This window comes from Gavia stellata, chromosome 25 (genome assembly GCF_030936135.1).
Source record: "Gavia stellata isolate bGavSte3 chromosome 25, bGavSte3.hap2, whole genome shotgun sequence".
Lineage (NCBI taxonomy): Eukaryota > Metazoa > Chordata > Aves > Gaviiformes > Gaviidae > Gavia > Gavia stellata.
Genome location: NC_082618.1, coordinates 1,275,450 through 1,294,290, shown reverse-complemented (window position 1 = coordinate 1,294,290; position 18,841 = coordinate 1,275,450). Strand labels below are relative to the sequence as shown.

General features: G+C 52.6%; 3 protein-coding genes across 3 annotated transcripts in view; 2 read left to right on the top strand and 1 right to left on the bottom strand.

Moving 5' to 3' along the window:
• Positions 1-6,208, bottom strand: part of LOC104250719 (S-adenosyl-L-methionine-dependent tRNA 4-demethylwyosine synthase TYW1) — a 113,870-nt gene extending 107,662 nt beyond the window's left edge. Inside the window, exons 1-5 of the mRNA XM_059829496.1 lie at positions 6,151-6,208; positions 2,807-2,949; positions 1,963-2,103; positions 1,309-1,410; positions 326-520 (exon numbers count right to left, since the gene is read on the bottom strand). Of these exons, the coding sequence (XP_059685479.1) occupies positions 326-520; positions 1,309-1,410; positions 1,963-2,103; positions 2,807-2,949; positions 6,151-6,208 (639 nt within the window). The remainder of the gene's footprint in view (positions 1-325; positions 521-1,308; positions 1,411-1,962; positions 2,104-2,806; positions 2,950-6,150) is intronic.
• A 181-nt stretch (positions 6,209-6,389) lies between these two features.
• On the top strand, positions 6,390-12,418 carry SBDS (SBDS ribosome maturation factor). Its single transcript, XM_059829312.1, has 5 exons — positions 6,390-6,518; positions 7,897-8,026; positions 8,662-8,862; positions 9,238-9,402; positions 9,969-12,418. The coding sequence occupies exons 1-5, from the start codon at positions 6,391-6,393 to the stop codon at positions 10,095-10,097; spliced, it is 753 nt and encodes a 250-aa protein (XP_059685295.1). The 5' UTR covers position 6,390; the 3' UTR covers positions 10,098-12,418.
• Positions 12,419-12,759: 341 nt separating this feature from the next.
• CCDC183 (coiled-coil domain containing 183) lies at positions 12,760-18,279 on the top strand. Its single transcript, XM_059829495.1, has 14 exons — positions 12,760-13,000; positions 13,103-13,224; positions 13,386-13,463; positions 14,223-14,390; positions 14,527-14,631; positions 14,821-14,943; positions 15,334-15,462; positions 15,607-15,667; positions 15,750-15,850; positions 16,129-16,289; positions 16,642-16,831; positions 16,972-17,094; positions 17,344-17,440; positions 18,113-18,279. The coding sequence occupies exons 1-14, from the start codon at positions 12,760-12,762 to the stop codon at positions 18,223-18,225; spliced, it is 1,812 nt and encodes a 603-aa protein (XP_059685478.1). The 3' UTR covers positions 18,226-18,279.
• The last annotated feature ends 562 nt before the right edge of the window (positions 18,280-18,841 follow it).

Genomic DNA, 18,841 nt, shown 5'->3' with positions numbered 1-18,841 from the left:
AGTGATAGGGTTTACACTGCTGTGCCCTCATGCACTGATAGAAAGCTTTCAAAGCTGGAAAATTAACTCAATAAGGATTTACCAAATGTATTACCATACCTCCCACATTATTGCAGTGCTTATGCATCTCCTTTCCCATTTAAAAGGGCAGCACAATTGCTTCGAAGTTGCACTGCTTGTGCCCTAAATCCAGTCCCTAGTCAAGCCCACACAACGGCTGCAATTCTCACACAAACTACCAGTAACATTCAGTTTTGTCGCATTTAGGAAAGCTTAGCCTTTCAGAGGAGCAGAAATCAAAGAGAGGTGCACAGGAGATACTCACTGTGTTGTAATGATCAACATAAACAGAGTTTCCCAAGCCAAACACAGCGTATCTCAGGCCTTTCAGATACGTTTTCCCAAAGCGGAAGTCATTTGCTGTCTCTTCTAACCACTTACAGAACCACGCTGCACTCTCGGTTGGCTGTCCCTCTGTGTACGTAGCTACCAAGAACACACAAATGTTCCTGCTGGTTGTCTAATATAAAGAGAACAGAAGAGATCACTGCATTTTTCAGAACACTTTATATCAGGAAGAGAGCTGGAACACATGGACAGTTGCAAGAAGTCAAAAGACAAGATTTTTGCTAAGTGGACTAAGAATCTTTGGTGTGGGATGCTGCAGGTGATAATCCCAACGGTGGTGAATGGCCATCCTCCCTGCAAAGCCATCTTAAACTAGCCAAGGGACATCAAGCTGTCTCACTTTTACCTAACAGAGACGTGGTAGTAAAACAGAACTGGACACCTACCTTCCCTACCCCAATCAACAGCTTCTTGAACAGACTCTTGCTGCAATACAATCTCCCATGGATTCAAAAAGCAACTATCAAAATTCATGGAAGAAAAATCCATCACTGATTAGTCAATATAAACACACCTCCCAAAAAGTTTAACTTACAAGTCTTTGAAGGCTGCAGAAATATCGTCACCTACTTGTTCTAGTTTTAAACACTTCCCCACATGTACATGGCCAGAGACAGAACAGGGGGACCTGATGCAGCCACTCCCACATAACTTGCACCAGAACTAGCTCATACAAAAATCAATGACAGTATAAAAATGTTCTACATGATCCTTTCCTAGTAATTTTCAAAATTCAGGTATTTCCTGCTGAGGATTCATGGGCTATACTCACCTATGTGGAAAGGAAGCAATTTTCAACACACAACTTTGGGGATTTCCCGGATAACAGGAGATAAATACAAGAGGGGAAAAAAAGCCTTCACAATCCCAGGAAAAAACTTGTATTTATGAGATACTTACCTCCTCCACTAAACAATCATCTGGATCATAGTCTCCCATGCTGATGGCTTCCACAGGCAAATTAAGGGAAATAACTGCTTCAGCCAGACCTTTGGCAAATCTCTAAAGAGAAATGTAGAAAGTTATCAATGACTCCAATCCAGCCACAGTAAGGGTCAAGAACTCTGCTATAGCCAACAGTCACAAGACATCTCCCAGCACAGAAAAAACAGTGACATCTAGGAATTGGACACTGGACCTATAATTCCTCGCATTTAAAAAAGTGCACTGGCTGAAAGAAGAGAGTTACATGAATTTTAATGACTAACGATTTCACATGCACACACACAAATTAAATTTCTTTTTGAGAAAGAAAGCACCTAAACCAGCAGTTCCCTCTACCAAGACCTGCTAGCAAATTAAGAGTATGTTGTTAAGAGTAAACGTGAAGCTTCATCATCAATGTCTCTACTGTATGCCCCACTTAAACAAAGGGAGGAGAATAATTGTTATTTTTATATAATTTTCACTTATCTTTCATGTTGGGCAGTGACTTAATGAACTTTCTGATGCACTTTCAGATGTTTACACAGTGTTTCTAAGGCAAGCAACATACTCAAATCTCAACAATATTTCAAATCAACTTCAAGCACATTAAAAAAAAGTAACTTATACCTTTGCTGTGCCAGTCTGGGACCCATAGAAAATCTTCACCCCAGCAACATAGACCTCCTTTGCCTGCGGGGTGGCATATCCATTTACTAGTTTGTCTTCTATTCCTTCAGAAGCAGCTGGGCTCCCATTGGACTTTTCACCCTAGGAAACAAGCGTTGTGTTTCATTCAATCCCTTTTCAAAGTGATGTTAACCCCATTTTCCCAAAAGCATTTAAATCCTGTGATCAGACTCTCAGCACTACGCAACTGCAACAGTCAAAGCATTTTAGCTTCTCACACCTAAAGAAACACACAAGTAACTATTGCTCTGAACTAGGCCATGCTACAATAAGCTCATCTCACACACCAGGGAGATAACAGGATCCAGCTGAACCTGAGAACCTCCCAACTCGTGCAGCAGAACTTCACTCACTTGCACAAGGAGGTTTTAACTTCCTGAAAGGCCTAATCCCACTCCCATCCTAAAACGAGTCCAACCTCATCATTAACACCACAGGGAACATGAACCTGAAAACATGGGGCACAGAGTGATTTACTTGAAGCAACAGAGCAACCCAGGCTGACACATCCTCTTAGTAATAAAGTGAGAAGCGTTCAGCTGAGATCTGCTCTAACATCAGAGCAACAAGGGCATTTAGTTACCCACAAACATAAAACAATTCAGGCTGAGGATTATAACCATCAGATGAACTAAACTACATTTGGGATTTGCAAGAACCTAGGTGGGCTCACAGTGAAGCAATACATTTCACTGCACCAGCGGCACCTTTACACGGCAGCTACTCACTTCCACGCACAGATTTTAGGGCCTTCTCAGACAAAAGTGCTTACATGTTCAGTTACCTTCTTTTTGGTGGTGAAGAACTGAACGACGATCCAAACGCTGATCCCAAAAGCAACAACAGAATAGATGTAACATCTGTGCAGCCATAAGGACACCAGGCAAGTATAGAAGAAGTTCCACGTATCCATTGAGGTATCTAAATCTGGAATAAATCACAGATTTAGTAACAGCAGATTCCTACAGTATTAATTTAGAATGAGCACACAAAAAATAACCACACAGTACCCGCAGTCTCATGCCATTAACTATTCTCAGGCTCTGCAGAAAACAGCTTTTGGCTAAAGACAGGAAAATACATTTGAACCAAGGAGCCTTCACCTCCTCAGAGGTGCATCAGACAAGTTTCATCTGCATATCTAAGCTAACATTTTAGACTGTCATATGGAAACTCTGGGTTTTTTCTTAGACAGGGCAGGTTCTCTGATAAGGAAAGGCAGAAAATACTTGTGCTGTGCAAGTGTCTGAAAGCAAAAAGTCCTTATGAAACATCCACTGTATCCTACCAGCCTTAGTTTTGCACAGACCCAACAACGTGCAGATCTCCGGAGCTAAAAAGCTCCATTTCAAGGGGGAAATCTCCACAGAGCTTGCTGCAGAACACAACCCTTGCCTGTATGCATTAGGCACCACACTGATTACAACAGCTTCGACCCAGAGTTTCAAGGCCAGACTGAAACCTGGATTCAGTTGAAATTACTTTTTCAGAATACTATCACATGGGTGAGGTTTGAGTCAGAACAACAAAGACTGTTTGGAAACAACTTGAAAATTCAGGGTACATAATGCTGTAGCTGGGAGTGCACTTGCGCAGTCCCTGTGATTAGCCATCTCAAAAACATTCAAGAGTTTAAATAAGGCTTGTTTGCAACTCTTATTGACCAAGAAACACAGACAATGCCATCCTGCTGTTATTCGCAGTCTTCTTGGACTTTGGTTTTGCAGTTATCAGACAAGAGCACAGAAATTGAGTATTTCCAAGAGGCTGGAAACTTTGTTATCTTACTTCTCTCCCCTGGGCTGCTACTTACAGTACCAGATCAAAAGCTTGAGGGATGTCCCTCACCCTCCCACCAGCAACACTGAGCACCCCCCAAAGAGCTGCGAGCGCTTGCCGACAGCCCCAGTGCTGCTGGTCCACGAGTGGCACATCCCTCAAGGGGGGCTCCAGAAACCCGCAGCAGCCCAGGTACCCCACTCCACCTAACCCCCTGCACCTGCCACCCACCTGCAACTACCCCAAGGCACCCACCCCCCATACCTGACCCCCCACTGGAGCTGCCCCCCAGCCCTCACCCCTGTGGCTTCCCCAGTAGCTGCCCCTCCGCACCCCCCCCAAGCCCACCCCTTTAATTCCTCCTCTGTACAAGCCCCTCAGACCTCCCATACCTGCCCCACCAGTAACCACCTCACAGTTATTACCCCCACACACCCCCCCTTACAGTTATTATCTTGTCCCCACACACACACAGTTAGTACCCCCCCACACGTCCCCACACACACACAGTTAGTACCCCCGCCACGTCCCCACACACACACAGTTAGTACCCCCGCCACGTCCCCACACACACACAGTTAGTACCCCCGCCACGTCCCCACACACACACAGTTAGTACCATCCCCACGTCCCCACACACACACAGTTAGTACCATCCCCACGTCCCCACACACACACAGTTAGTACCATCCCCACGTCCCCACACACACACAGTTAGTACCATCCCCACGTCCCCACACACACACAGTTAGTAGCCCCCCCCACGTCCCCACACACACACAGTTAGTAGCCCCCCCCACATCCCCACACACACACAGTTAGTAGCCCCCCCCCCACACACACACAGTTAGTAGCACACACACACAGTTAGTAGCCCCCCACACACACACACAGTTAGTAGCCCCCCCACACACACACACAGTTAGTAGCCCCCCCCACACACACACAGTTAGTAGCCCCCCCCACACACACACAGTTAGTAGCCCCCCCCCACACACACACAGTTAGTAGCCCCCCCCACACACACACAGTTAGTAGCCCCCCCCACACACACACAGTTAGTAGCCCCCCCACACACACACACAGTTAGTAGCCCCCCCCCACACACACAGTTAGTAGCCCCCCCCCACACACACAGTTAGTAGCCCCCCCCCACACACACAGTTAGTAGCCCCCCCCCACACACACAGTTAGTAGCCCCCCCACACACACACAGTTAGTAGCCCCCCCACACACACACAGTTAGTAGCCCCCCCACACACACACAGTTAGTAGCCCCCCCACACACACACAGTTAGTAGCCCCCCCACACACACAGTTAGTAGCCCCCCCACACACCCACAGTTAGTAGCCCCCCACACACACACACAGTTAGTAGCCCCCCCCACACACACACAGTTAGTAGCCCCCCCCACACACACACAGTTAGTAGCCCCCCCCACACACACACAGTTAGTAGCCCCCCACACACACACACAGTTAGTAGCCCCCCACACACACACACAGTTAGTAGCCCCCCACACACACACAGTTAGTAGCCCCCCCCCCACACACACAGTTAGTAGCCCCCCCCCCACACACACACAGTTAGTAGCCCCCCCCACACACACACACAGTTAGTAGCCCCCCCCACACACACACACAGTTAGTAGCCCCCCCCACACACACACACAGTTAGTAGCCCCCACACACACACACACAGTTAGTAGCCCCACACACACACACACAGTTAGTAGCCCCACACACACACACACAGTTAGTAGCCCCACACACACACACAGTTAGTAGCCCCCCCCACACACACACAGTTAGTAGCCCCCCCCACACACACACAGTTAGTAGCCCCCCCCACACACACACAGTTAGTAGCCCCCCACACACACACACACAGTTAGTAGCCCCACACACACACACACAGTTAGTAGCCCCACACACACACACAGTTAGTAGCCCCACACACACACACACACAGTTAGTAGCCCCACACACACACACACAGTTAGTAGCCCCACACACACACACACACACAGTTAGTAGCCCCCCCCACACACACACAGTTAGTAGCCCCCCCCACACACACACAGTTAGTAGCCCCCCCCACACACACACAGTTAGTAGCCCCCCCCACACACACACAGTTAGTAGCCCCCCCCACACACACACAGTTAGTAGCCCCCCCCCACACACACACAGTTAGTAGCCCCCCCCACACACACACACACAGTTAGTAGCCCCCCCCCACACACACACACACAGTTAGTAGCCCCCCACACGGTTATTACCCCCCCACACACCCCCCCCCCTCACGGTTATTACCCCCACACACACAATTATCACCCCGGCCCTCACAGCGACTCGACTCTCCCGCCGCCGCCCTCACCGGCACAGCCCCCTCGCCCCAGGCCATGTGCCGCCGCCCTCCCCTTCCGGCCGCCCTCCGCCGCCTCTCCCCGTTTCCCTCCGGACGCCTTTTGCTGGAGCGACGGGAGGCGGGGAAGGCGTAGCGACGGCCAATGGGAAGGCAGCGTGGGGACGCCCCGCCTCCCGGCCCCGCGCGCGCTCGGCGGTGGCGCAGCAGCGGCCGCCGCCATGTCCATCTTCACCCCCACCAACCAGATCCGCCTCACCAACGTGGCCGTGGTGCGGGCGCGGCGCGGCGGCAAGCGCTTCGAGATCGCCTGCTACCGCAACAAGGTCATGGGATGGCGCAGCGGAGCGTGAGTGACGGGCCGCCACCGCCGGGGCCTGGCCGGGGGGGTCGGGGCGGGGCGGGGGGAAGGCCCATGGGCCCGGGTGGGAGCCGGCTGTGGCGGGGGGGGAGGCCCGTGTGGGGACGCGGCTGTGGAGGGAGCCAAGGAGGAGGAGGCTCGTGTGGGGCCCGGCTGTGAGGGGAGCCGGGGAGGAGAAAGCTTGTGTGGGGACCCGGCTGTGGGGGGAGCCGGGGAGGAGGAGGCTTGTGTGGGGACCCGGCTGTGGGGGGAGCCGGGGAGGAGGAGGAGGCCTGTTGGGGCCTGGCTGTGGAGGGAGCCGGGGAGGACGAGGAGGCCTGTGTGGGGCCTGGCTATGGGGGGAGCCGGGGAGGAGGAGGAGGCCTGTGTGGGGCCTGGCTATGGGGGGAGCCGGGGAGGAGGAGGAGGCCTTTGGGGCCTGGCTATGGGGGGAGCCGGGGAGGAGGAGGAGGCCTGTGTGGGGCCTGGCTATGGGGGGAGCCGGGGAGGAGGAGGAGGCCTGTGTGGGGCCTGGCTATGGGGGGAGCCGGGGAGGAGGAGGAGGCCTGTGTGGGGCCTGGCTATGGGGGGAGCCGGGGAGGACGAGGAGGCCTGTGTGGGGCCTGGCTATGGGGGGAGCCGGGGAGGAGAAGGAGGCCTGTGTGGGGCCTGGCTATGCGGGGAGCCGGGGAGGAGAAGGAGGCCTGTGTGGGGCCTGGCTATGGGGGGAGCCGGGGAGGAGAAGGAGGCCTGTGTGGGGCCTGGCTGTGGGGGGAGCCGGGGAGGAGGAGGAGGCCTGTGTGGGGCCTGGCTATGGGGGGAGCCGGGGAGGAGGAGGAGGCCTGTGTGGGGCCTGGCTATGGGGGGAGCCGGGGAGGAGGAGGAGGCCTGTGTGGGGCCTGGCTGTGGGGGGAGCCGGGGAGGAGGAGGAGGCCTGTGTGGGGACCTGGCTGTGGGGGGAGCCGGGGAGGAGGAGGAGGCCTGTGTGGGGCCTGGCTATGGGGGGAGCCGGGGAGGAGGAGGAGGCCTGTGTGGGGCCTGGCTATGGGGGGAGCCGGGGAGGAGGCCTGTGTGGGGCCTGGCTATGGGGGGAGCCGGGGAGGAGGCCTGTGTGGGGCCTGGCTGTGGAGCCGGGGAGCTTGCATGGTACCCGGCTGTGAAGCCTGGGGAGATGGTGGGGCCTGTGTGGAGCCGGGAAGGGGGAGTGCCCCGGAGTCTGTGCGGCACCCCTACCTTTCCCCGGGGAGTGACATTTCGGTAATAGAAGTTCTTGGGCTCTGCTGATTCAGCCCTTGGCAGCAGGGCTTGTTGCTCCTCGCTAAAAACTCGTGCGCTCTTTCTTACATTGCTGACTTCACAAGTTTTCTAACTTTGTCCTAATCTCTAGGGAAAAAGATCTCGACGAGGTCCTGCAGACGCACACGGTGTTTGTCAACGTTTCCAAAGGGCAGGTGGCGAAGAAAGAAGATCTTGTTCAAGCATTTGGGACAGATGACCAAACAGAAATCTGTAAGATGGTACGTAACTCTGTAGTTACTTGCTTTATGAAAGCTTGAAGAAGACTTACCAAATGTTTTGCATAAGGGTCACACAGACCCTGTTAAGAAATGGTTAGAAAGGAGTGATAACACTGTGGTATAGTCTTAAAATTTATGTATGCATCTGGCTGAAAAGAGTTCTGAGTGTTCTGTGTAATATACAGCTTCTCTGCACTGATGTCCATGGACATGTTAAAAAACATTTACCGGTCCTGAAGTGTTTCTCATCTAAGAGATATTATTAAGGATGCAGAGAAAGGAAGGGGATAGTTGTTTACTTTGGAAGGTCCAGTTAAATGTTAAGAACAGATGTGATTTCTTAGTCCTTCTTGGTAGGATACAAATTGTGGACTTGTTGTAGGTGATAAGAATTCAAGTAAAGCTGCTCTTCTCTTTTTGTAGTTTAGTGTTTTTGTCGTGGTTTTTTTTCTGAAGTCTTTAGAGTGTTGTGTGTCATAATGATGTACGTTATTAATACGGTTATTCTTTTTCTGCACTTCACGTTTGACCAAACCATTCAAGCAATTGTTAAATTTAACAAAGTTACTAGAGTTTTCACTCTTTAGTCAAATCTGTGATGTTTATTAACTGATTTCTTTATTTTTACTGTTCAGATTTTAGCAAAAGGGGAGCTGCAGGTATCAGACAAAGAACGACACACACAGCTGGAGCAGATGTTTAGAGACATCGCGACTATTGTCGCTGACAAATGCGTGAATCCTGAAACAAAGAGGCCATACACCGTAATCCTTATAGAAAGAGCCATGAAGGATATTCACTACTCCGTCAAACCACACAAGAGCACAAAGCAGCAGGTTAGTTTTCTTGCAAAATCAGCTTCTGGTCAGAGGTCTTGTCTTCAAGTGTAATTTCTCTCTTAGCAGTCACACAAGCATCCAAAAAAGCTTGTGATCTGAAGGCTGCAGAATGATTACTCAGCTGGCTGGCAGCAACTTAACATTATTTCAGACAGGGTTTTTTTAGTATTTGAAGTGATCACGAACAGCAAGTACTTTGCCTTTTCTTGTTAATCTATCAAAATAGCGTAATAGCAAACTCTCTGCAGCAGAGTGGCAGTGATCAGTACTGAGAAATGTGCATGAGGCTAATGCAAAGGATTTGAGGTTTTGATCTGTGCAGTGTTTTTTAAGCAGGTGTGTAAATGCTTGCTCTTCTTAATGTCTTTACAGGCACTGGAAGTGATCAGACAGTTAAAGGAAACCATGCAAATTGAACGTGCTCACATGAGGCTGCGATTTATTCTTCCAGCAAAGGAGGGGAAGAAACTGAAAGAGAAGCTCAAGCCACTGATTAAAGTTATTGAGAATGAAGAATTCCATGAACAGTTGGAAATTGTAAGCAATAAAACAGTCCTTGGGTTTTGTACTTGATTTGACTACATCTGTATGGTTTACTAGAAGATGAATTAATATATGGAAGTGGTTTAGATAAGCTGCAAGTTTACCCGAGAGTCTAAATCAGAGATGTAGTTTGTAGTTTTTAATTTTGCACATCCTAGTGATGAAAGCTTGGAAGTAGCCTTTATTACACGGAGGTTGCTACTTCAAGCTGAGGAGAGGCACGCTGTAATTTCTGTTAGCATGACTCTCCTACAACACTGACAAGTTCCTCTGCAAATACAGAATGTTACTCTTACTTATTTGGTGGGTCAGGCCTGTATTTTGACAGTGGTTAATTAGTTTTTTAAATTAATTGTTTATTAGTTATTTAAAAATACTCTGTGGCTATTTTTTTTTTTAATTGAAAATTAATGTTGGACCTTAGAATCATAGAATCATTTAGGTTGGAAAAGACCTTTAAGATCATCACATCCAACCATTAACCTAACACTGCCACCTTGAAAGGGGGCTGATAAAAATCCAATATTATTGCTTGACTGATGAAGTGTGAAATATTTCAGGTGTGCCTTATTGACCCAGGCTGCTTCAGAGAGATTGATGAGCTGATCCGGAGTGAGACAAAAGGGAAAGGAACACTGGAAGTGCTCAGTCTGAAAGACGTGGAGGAGGGAGATGAAAAGCTTGAGTAAAGAAAACCGTCCTGGAGCAGTTTAACAACACCCTACAAAATGACTGGCGTTAACCACGCTCTTCTGTTAGGCCTTTCATGTTTTTTCCAATCTCTTGCTGCCAAATATTTTCTGACACTAATCCTTTGGGATTTCTCCATGCAGTGTGTTTGGTTTTTATCATTTTACACTTGCTTGGTTTACAAATGGGTTTGCCTGTAGGAACATTTTGTGTCAGAGTTGCACTAATGAGGATAGAGTTAAGACTTGATACGGAAGTTACTCTAGCTTTGGCTTACTTTAAGGGTTGCTGTTGAAGAGTGTTTTGACTGATACGGTGCCAATCATTTTTGCTTTAAGTTTGCAGTGTTGAGTGGAAGATCGTGTATGTTGCTGAGGGGTGGGTTTTGTATGTATGTGAGGAGAGGAACCTGAGGAAAAGGGAGCTGCTTTTTCACTTTTAAACAGGTGCAAGGTGTGGATCTTGTCTAAACTGATCTCTTGGCAGCATGAAAACTGACTTAGACTTCCATAATTGGCTGCTTGATAATTAGAGTACTTCAAAGGACCATTCTTAAAGATTTCCTTCACTGGATATAACAGTGCTTGCGGACTTAGAAAAAATGTTCTCCAAATAACTTATTCATAAAGTATATTTAGCTACATTAATAAAAATGAATTATCATCTATTTATATATTACAGATACAGAAAGAAATAAAATAATTATTTTTGTTATTAGTATAGGAGGTGTCTCTGGCCATGGCGATGCTTTTTGTGGGCTGAAGGAGTAGCCTGCGCTTGTGAGCTGTTCTCGTTCACGTGATAAAAGGAATCTCGAACAGGCAGTGGTGGCCTCCAGCCACTGAGCTAGGCGGGCTTTTGTTGGGCCCTAATTCCCTGGCGGTAGCTGTCTGTATGTGCCCCTTCTCTTTTTAGCATGATAGAGAACAATCCTGGCAGCTGTCCTTTATCCTGTCTTTTTATGCTGCTTTCTAATACATGCACAGAATTTGCAGCCAGCTCCCGAGGCACAGTATATAGCTCTTGATAAGTCTTTTAAATCTTGTTTCAGCTGTGTTAAACAAATGCTTTCAAGCTTAACTTGCATATTTCAAAGAAGAGGGGAAGAGAGGACAACAACTGGAGAAGGAGATACTAAAAATACAAACCACCAGGCAAAGCTTATATCCTTGGGTGACTAAAAGCTGAACCAGTGGGAATTTAAGGAGCCTCTCGTATCGCGTACCTGTTTCCATGCTGATAGTACGGAGCAAGTCGGGAGCTGCAGGCTAGCTGACAGCTAGCTCTCTCTCCCAGATGACCATGTGTTGTGTTCATTGTTTGCTATTTACTTTTAGAGCACGTGACTCTGCCCGTTTTACGACAATTCAGCAGGGCTCTGGTTTGTACTCTTGACATGGCTTTTCCTTTGTACCGTTAACACGTGAATTTTCTAGAATTTAAGCAGGGAGAGTTGAAGTCCACTGGAGGAGGAGAGGTTTGACATGTCAGGTCAGCGGGCCTGCAGGACTAGATCCTTAGTCAAAGGCTTTCCCTTGGAAGCCGATTTCTGCAGCAGTCTAGTGACGTGAGCTTGTGCAAGGTTGGGCTAAATTTCTGTGGTAATGTCTTGGAAGGACTTGCCCCTGTAGAGTCTGAGTTTTGCTGATGGTCGGTGAAACAAAGATTTTGAGCCATTTCATTCATTTTGAAAGGCTCTCTCTTGCCCCCAGGGTAATTTTCCATGGTGTTTAAATGCTGCCTAGGGAAGTTTAGTGGCATAATTACTGTGTTTGCCAAGTGGACACAGCTTCAGTGTGGAGATCTGTACATGCATGGGCAGATCGGCAAGATTGCTTGTGTGTACAAGCCCTTAACTGCTCGCCTTTCAAATGGCCATCTCTTCACGCGTACTTTGTGAAGCACTGAAGGTGATGTTGGTATTTAGTTTGTAACTGGCAATTAGCACTAACATGCAATTCATAAATCTGCAAATGAGACACTGAGTAAGAGCCTCAGATGACATTGTGTCAGAAATATTTTATTTCACAATCCTATAATTTCTTTGTTTTCTGTGTTCAACACCTGGAGCACAACAGGATGGCTGCAGGTTAGAGATCTTGAGTTACAGAAACTTAATCTAAGCTGATGTATAAGCTTGGTGCTAGGAAGGCAATTTCCTTAGAAAGTTTTTTTACGAATCAAACATTAAGGATTTTCTTTGGTAGAGGGAGCTTGATTTTATTTACCAACAAATAAATGTACATGCTCGCATTTCTTGTCATATTTGTAGTTCAGCAAGAATGTGTGGTAAGCATCAAAATAAATATCGGTGTTGGTAGCTGGTGTGTTCTTGCCCGTTTCAACACGAGTTCAACTCCCTGCACAACCGTTTCCTTACTAATTAACCAAAATTTCTGAAGGTACGTATCTAGGTAGTAATAGACTCCTCTTGCCATTTGAAATAAGCTGGCAGCTTCCAGGCGAGCGCTGGAAGCGCTTGTCCTCGCCCTGATTCTGATGGGGCTTGGGCTGGTTCTAACTGCCGTAGCCATGGTGATAGGCAACAGAGCTGGAATCCCCACTGCCCGCCCTGCCTTCAGCTACCTCGGAGGGCTCAGTAATTGCTTATTAATTAATCTGTCGCCTGCAGAAGTGGAGAGGAAGGGGCTGTGGGCAGCAATGACCAAGCAGGAGGTGTGCAGTGGGCAGCAGTTGGAGGTGCCACAGCAACAGTTCCACGGCCAAAGGGAGCGCGGCTCCATCCGTGGTTGCAGCCTGGAGACGACTCCACCGCGCAGCGGAGCGGCGATGCCTGCCCTGCTTGCGGAGGGCCAAGGCAGGTCAGCTGGCGCCAGGCAGGGCCGGAAGGCAAGCCTCAGCCAGCGCGTCCAGGAGCTGCGCACCGTCATCGCCTTGCAAGGTGCTGCCCCTTCGGCTTCGCGGGGACGTCCCAGGGTGGGCGGGGAGCTCTTGGTCTCCCCATTGTCCTGCATGGTACCAACGGTGTCTTAATGTCCTCTAGAGCAAGGGAGGAAGTTTTTCACACGGTCATGTGAGGAAAAGCTCAATCAGAAGAAAGAGCTGCTCCCCCGCTTGCGTGAGGTGGTGCAGGAGGACGTCTATGCCCTGGGCATTGTCCAGAAGGTACCGGCAGGTCCCATCTGCTGTACCCCTGCCTGGTGCTGGCCCTGCAGAGCCAGCTCCTCCGCCGGTCCTCTCCAGGAGCAGGCAGCACAGGGCAGCGATAGGATGTGACTGTCCGCAGGCTGGCGGTGATGTTCTCTCTGTCCCTTTCCTGCCCACAGTGCAACAAGCTCACCACCTCCGAGGCTTGCGGAGCACAGAAGCACTTGGGCATCGCTTTGGCCAGGAAGACGGTGGAGGTAACAACAGGGTCCGGTGGGCACGGGCTGCTCACAGGGGGCTGGGGCTCCAAGGGTGCTCAGGAGAACACTGTTCCCAGCGGAGGGATCTGGTGCTGGTGCCAGGACAGCCCCACAGCACTGGTGTGGCAAGACACGGGGCGTTCGCCTGTGGTACCATGGGTCCCTTTCTGCCGTGGGACCCATCTATGCAGGTCCTCCTTTAGCTCCCCCAGCAGATCCTTTGCCCTAGCAGAGCTCCTGGCCGTTCCACCCTGCGTGTCCCTGGGGCTGCCGGGGTTCCTGTGGGGTCCAGCTGCACCCCTGGGAGAGAGATGCTGTCTCTGCCCTTCACCGCCTCTCCCAAGGTTATGACCTGGTTATAAGCCTGTGGAGACAGAGGCGCTGGACCTGCGGAGCTGCCTTTGCCGGGGGACCTCTTGCAGGGACAGAGCGGTGCTGCCACTCTCTGACAGCATCCGCATCTGGGGCACAGATCGATTTTATTGACGCCCAGCCCCAGGCCTGCGTTACGCAGAGTCTCTAAGCCCAACCCGCTACTGCCATCAGCAGATGCCCACCTCTGCCTTACCCCAACCAGCACCCCAAAGCAAAGCTCTCCCAGACCCTGTCCTGCCAAGAGAGTGACGATGTCCTGGAGCAATGTCTTGGCATCCCCAGCTCTGCTTTGGGGGGAGTTCTCCAGGCAGGACCCCCTTCTCCTGCGGGTGCCCAGCGAGCCCTGCCTCCAGCCTGGAGAGCTCTCGCATGCCCATCCAGGTGGCCCAGGAGAAGCTCCGGGCCGAAATCTATGACCGGGTGAACACGTGCAACATGCTGCTGTACCAGATGAGGCAGCGGAGGCGAGCCCGGGGCGAGCTGCGGAGGCGGCTGCAGGAGCTGCAGGATGTTGAGAGGGATGACAAGCAGCACCAGGCGCAGATGCAGGTACCCAGGACCCCTTCCTGGGGTGGCAGCACCCGCAGGAGGCTTTAATCCAACCCCCATCCCTGTGTTGCCTGGGTGGGCGCTGGGGTCAGCATGCTGGGTCCCCCCATGTCCCTCCCTCCCGTCTCTGCCCCAGGTGATTCGCCAGCTGGAGAACAACATTGAGAAGATGCTCACAAAAGTCCACACCGGACAGAAGGTGACCGCCCTGTACCTGGAGGTGCGGGATGTCCTCAGGAAGGTGAGCTCCTCCTCACCGTGCCATCGTCCCACCCGCTCCCCCTGCAAAGGCAGTGAGGTGCCCCAGGGGCTGCGCTGGTGGGACACCCAGCTCAGCGAGGTCCTCCTGCTCCCCTCCAGCCCCTGTCACAGTGTGCAGGGGACCCCCGGGGCTTGGTGGGTTGATGTGCTGTGGCTCCCTGTGTCCCAGGAGCTGGCCCACCTGCCTCTGCACCTGGACCTCCTGTGTGGGATGGCCGAGCTGTACCATGGGGAGTTGGAACACCTGGAGCTCATGGCCTCGGATGCCCTCAAAGCCGCTGATGTAACCGAGGTGAGATGGTCCAGGGCACCTTGGGGCCCTCTCCCACCCTCCAGAGCCCACAGACAGCACCACATGCCCAGGGTGGTGAGTCTTCCTGCAATAAAGAGCAAAAGAGACTGAGCTGGGCTTGGCTAGAGCACCCAGATGCTTCCATAGCTCCTCCCGCACCTTGCTTTTGGGCCAGGCTGCCCTGGGGCCGGGGACAGCCTGCCTGAAGCACCAGCCATGGTGAACGCAGCATGCTCCATCCTCCAGCCCTCCTTGCCCAGTTTCTTTCCCAGCCTGTTTACATGGTGGGGAGGTGTCATTTTTGATGCTGGCCATCCCAGAAGTTCAGCTGGCTCACAAAGGTCCGTTCCGGCTTTGGCAGCCACTTTTCCCTCCTCTGATATGCTCTAGGAGGACATGGCCAAGATGGAAACCCGGTTCCTTGCGGAGAGAGAGCTCAGGTACCGCTCCCTGGCCGCCCAGAAGGTGCACATCGACAGAGCCTGGTTTAAGGAAGCAAGCGAAAAGCATACAAGAGCGGTGAGCTGGTGGGACCCAGTGCAGGCGGGGCTGCGGGCAGATGGCAGGCATCACTGCCGAGCCCCCCATGGGTGAGGGGGGGCTGTGGGGCGAGCTTCCCCAGGGTGCCAGCAGCTTGGGGGGTGACAATGAACGTCCTTGCAGCAAGCCAGATACGAACCTACCACGGACTTACCGACCCTGCACCCGCAGGACTCGCTGGTGGGTAAGTGCCTGGCGGGGTGCGGGGGGGTGGGAGGTGGGTGCAGCTGCAGGCATCCTTCCCTGCCGCTTCCCTCCCACCCCAGGTGCCAGACTGGATGCCACCAACTCCCAGAGGGAGCACAAGGCCTGGGTGACCGAGAAGATGGAGAAGACCAAGGCTGCAGTGCAGTGCTCCCGCGTCTGGGTAACAAAAAAACCCCATCTCCAGTAAAACCCAGGGCTGCTTGAGCCATGGGGAGCTGAGACCTCTCTGCTCGCCTTGTTTCATTGTGGGGTTATCTGCTCTCCTCTGCCCCTGGAGCCCCCCAAAGCCCCTCTTGTGTGGGCAGGGATGGAGCTGCTTTTCTCCATGACATGAGCTTGCAGTGTTCCGTGGTTCAGAAACCTCCCTGAGGCCACAGCCCGGATCCTGTACCCTGCAGGAGCGCCATGGGCTGAGTCCTCGTGCTCTCCCCTGGCCAGGACATCCCCAGCAGGCTCCTGGCACAGCAGAAGTCCGCGGTGGACCTGGAGCAATACGTCAAGGAGTGCAAGGAGAAGAAGCAGGTGCTGAAGGAGACACTGAAGGAGCTGGAGCTGAAGCACGCTGAGCTGAAGTTTCACCCACCCCCCAACACAACCAGGTGCTGCTGGCCTCGGGACAGTCATGCCAACAGGGCCACCACCCTTGGGGGGAACATGTGCATCACGGTGTCCCAACAGGGCATCCCTTCCTCCGGCACACTGCAGCCGCCCACTCCTCCTGCACCAGGAGGTTTTCTGAGCCGGGTGCTCCCCCAGCTCTGGTCCTGGCAGAGCACCCAAAACTCCCGCTGTGGCAGCAGGAGGACCCTTGCTCCTTGCCTTGCATGGGAAGTGGGACCAGCAGCATGGAGTTGGGCTGCAGGCAGCATCACTGCCCTGCAGTTGCGGGGTGGGGGGGCAACCTGAGCAGCTTTTGCAACAGATTTGGGGTGTCTCTGCACCCCTATGCAGTTGTATGGATGTGAATGTGGTTGGCTCCAGGATGCTGGAGGAGAAACTGAGGATGAACCTGCAGTGGGAAGAAGCTCGGCTGGAGCAGATGCGAGCCCAGATGCTGAGGAACCGGGAGCTCCTGCTCGAGTTTGAAAATGGCATCAACCACCTCTTGATCCGTCTGCATGGCATCACTGTGCCCGGCCAGGTACCCTCTGGCACTGGGGTGAGCATGGCCCTGACCAGTGCTTGATGGTGCAACAGCACAGCGCGGTGGCACCTGGTGCAGCCACTGTCACCCCAGGTGGCTCATTTTCCCCACCAAGGTTGTTCTCTCTCTGACTTCAGGATGAGTCTGAAAAGGCCAGGGGGGTGGAGGAGAAGCTCCAGCACTGTGAGCGGAAGGTGCAGTACCTGGTGCAGCGGCTGGCCGACCTCCCCGACAGGCACAGCCCCGACGAGGACAACGAGGTGGGGGGGAGCTCCATCCCTGCTGTGATCTTTGGGGACCCACACCAGGCTCTCCCAGATGGCCCATCCCAAGCCGTCCTCCCAGCTGGGAGGATAGAGGTGGCCCCAGGGAAGAGCCATGGAGTAGCTCAGCCTCAGGTGGCACTGGGCACTGCAGGGTCTACTCGCAGGGGGGCATCGAGGTGGGGCACCCCTTGGGTTGTAACACACACCTCCCCTTCAGCAATTAACCCAGGGTGTCTTTTACAGACTTTTGTGAAGGTCAGAAATTTTCTGGAGAAAACAGCCATGAATGATCCACAGAACCTGAAGATTTCCTTGGAGGACATAGACAGTAGGGTCGAAGGTAGGAGAGCACAGCGGGGACCCATCCCACAGCCCCTGCCCGCTGGGATTTCTGGGTGTCCTTGCCTGTCTCCCACTGTCCCAGCAGACCCCAACCCATGAGTTGCCTCCAGACCTTGGGGCTAACCTTGGCTGTCCTGAAGGCATTGAGCATGGGTGGTGGTTTTAGGTGGGGATGTGGGAGAACGAAGGCAGACGGTGGAGTGGTGAGCATCAAACCACAGCAGGAATAAGGATAGATACTGTAGGGCAGGGAGAGAGACCCTCGTCTTCAAGATCACCTGGTTGTGAAGAATAACCAGTGCTTGGCTCTGCCTGTGACTTCCTCCTGTTGGTTGCTCTTGGAGGAGACAATGAACTTTTGGCAGCTTACCACCTTTTTTTAACAAAGTGGGAGCTGTACCCACCACCCCGTAGCTCCAGACCTTTATGGGGAGCCCCAGCAGTGCCGGAGATGGGCCACAGCAGTGGCATCACCAGGTCCTGCAGGTCACCCTGGGATGCTGGGCTGGAAGAGCCAGTCAGCAGTGCCGGTGCCCAAGGGCTCGGCACAAGGGCTCTCTGGGATGCCACCAGCCCTCCAAAACATGCTGGCTGTCCCTGGGAACACGGGCATAGTGGAGGTGGCCCCACAGAGCCTCCACAGCCCGCTCTTCTCCACTGTCTCCTCCAGACCCCTTCGATTTTGCTGACAAAGACCAGGGCCTTGTCCTCACCCGGGAAGACATCAAGAAGCAGGGGCTGCAGCTGATCGAAAGCAAGAAGAAAAGTGGCAAGAAGAAGTAGCGGTTGCTCCATGAGAGCTTTGGACACCCCAGAGCACCCCTTGTGCTTTGGATGCCCCAGATGACCCATTGCACCCTTTTTCCAGCAGGTTTAATAGAGCAAGTCTGTTTCATTCTTCCTAAACCTGTAGTAAAGCTGGAACGGGGGGGTTCCTAAGTCACTTCTGTCACCTGGAACGCATGGGGTCAAACCCTGAGGGGTGCTGAGCTGGGTTTGGAGGCAGCCCCATCCCCTGCCCCTCGTCCAGCTGCTCTCCCTGCAGAGGTGGGGACAGGCTGGGGTGGGGACAGCTTTCCCTGTTGGAGCAAAGCTGGGAGCAGGCTGGCTTTCTCCCCCTTGGTCCCATGTGGCCAACACCTTCCTGGGACCTCTGTCCCCCCAGACAGCTCTGGGACCCTAATGGGCTGGCATCTGTCCCAGGCAACTATGGGGAAATATGGGGCAGGGGCTGAAGACCTGTAAGGGTATTGGACTTCAGGGTGGGTGTCTTCGTGTCCATGTGTGGGAGCGAAGGGCAGACCCTGCCTTGGACTGGGAGAGCCAAATCTGAGATGAAGCCCCCAGCCTGGGGCTGTCTGACCTGTCTGTAGGCCCTTCATGCCTCTTCCTTCCCCTG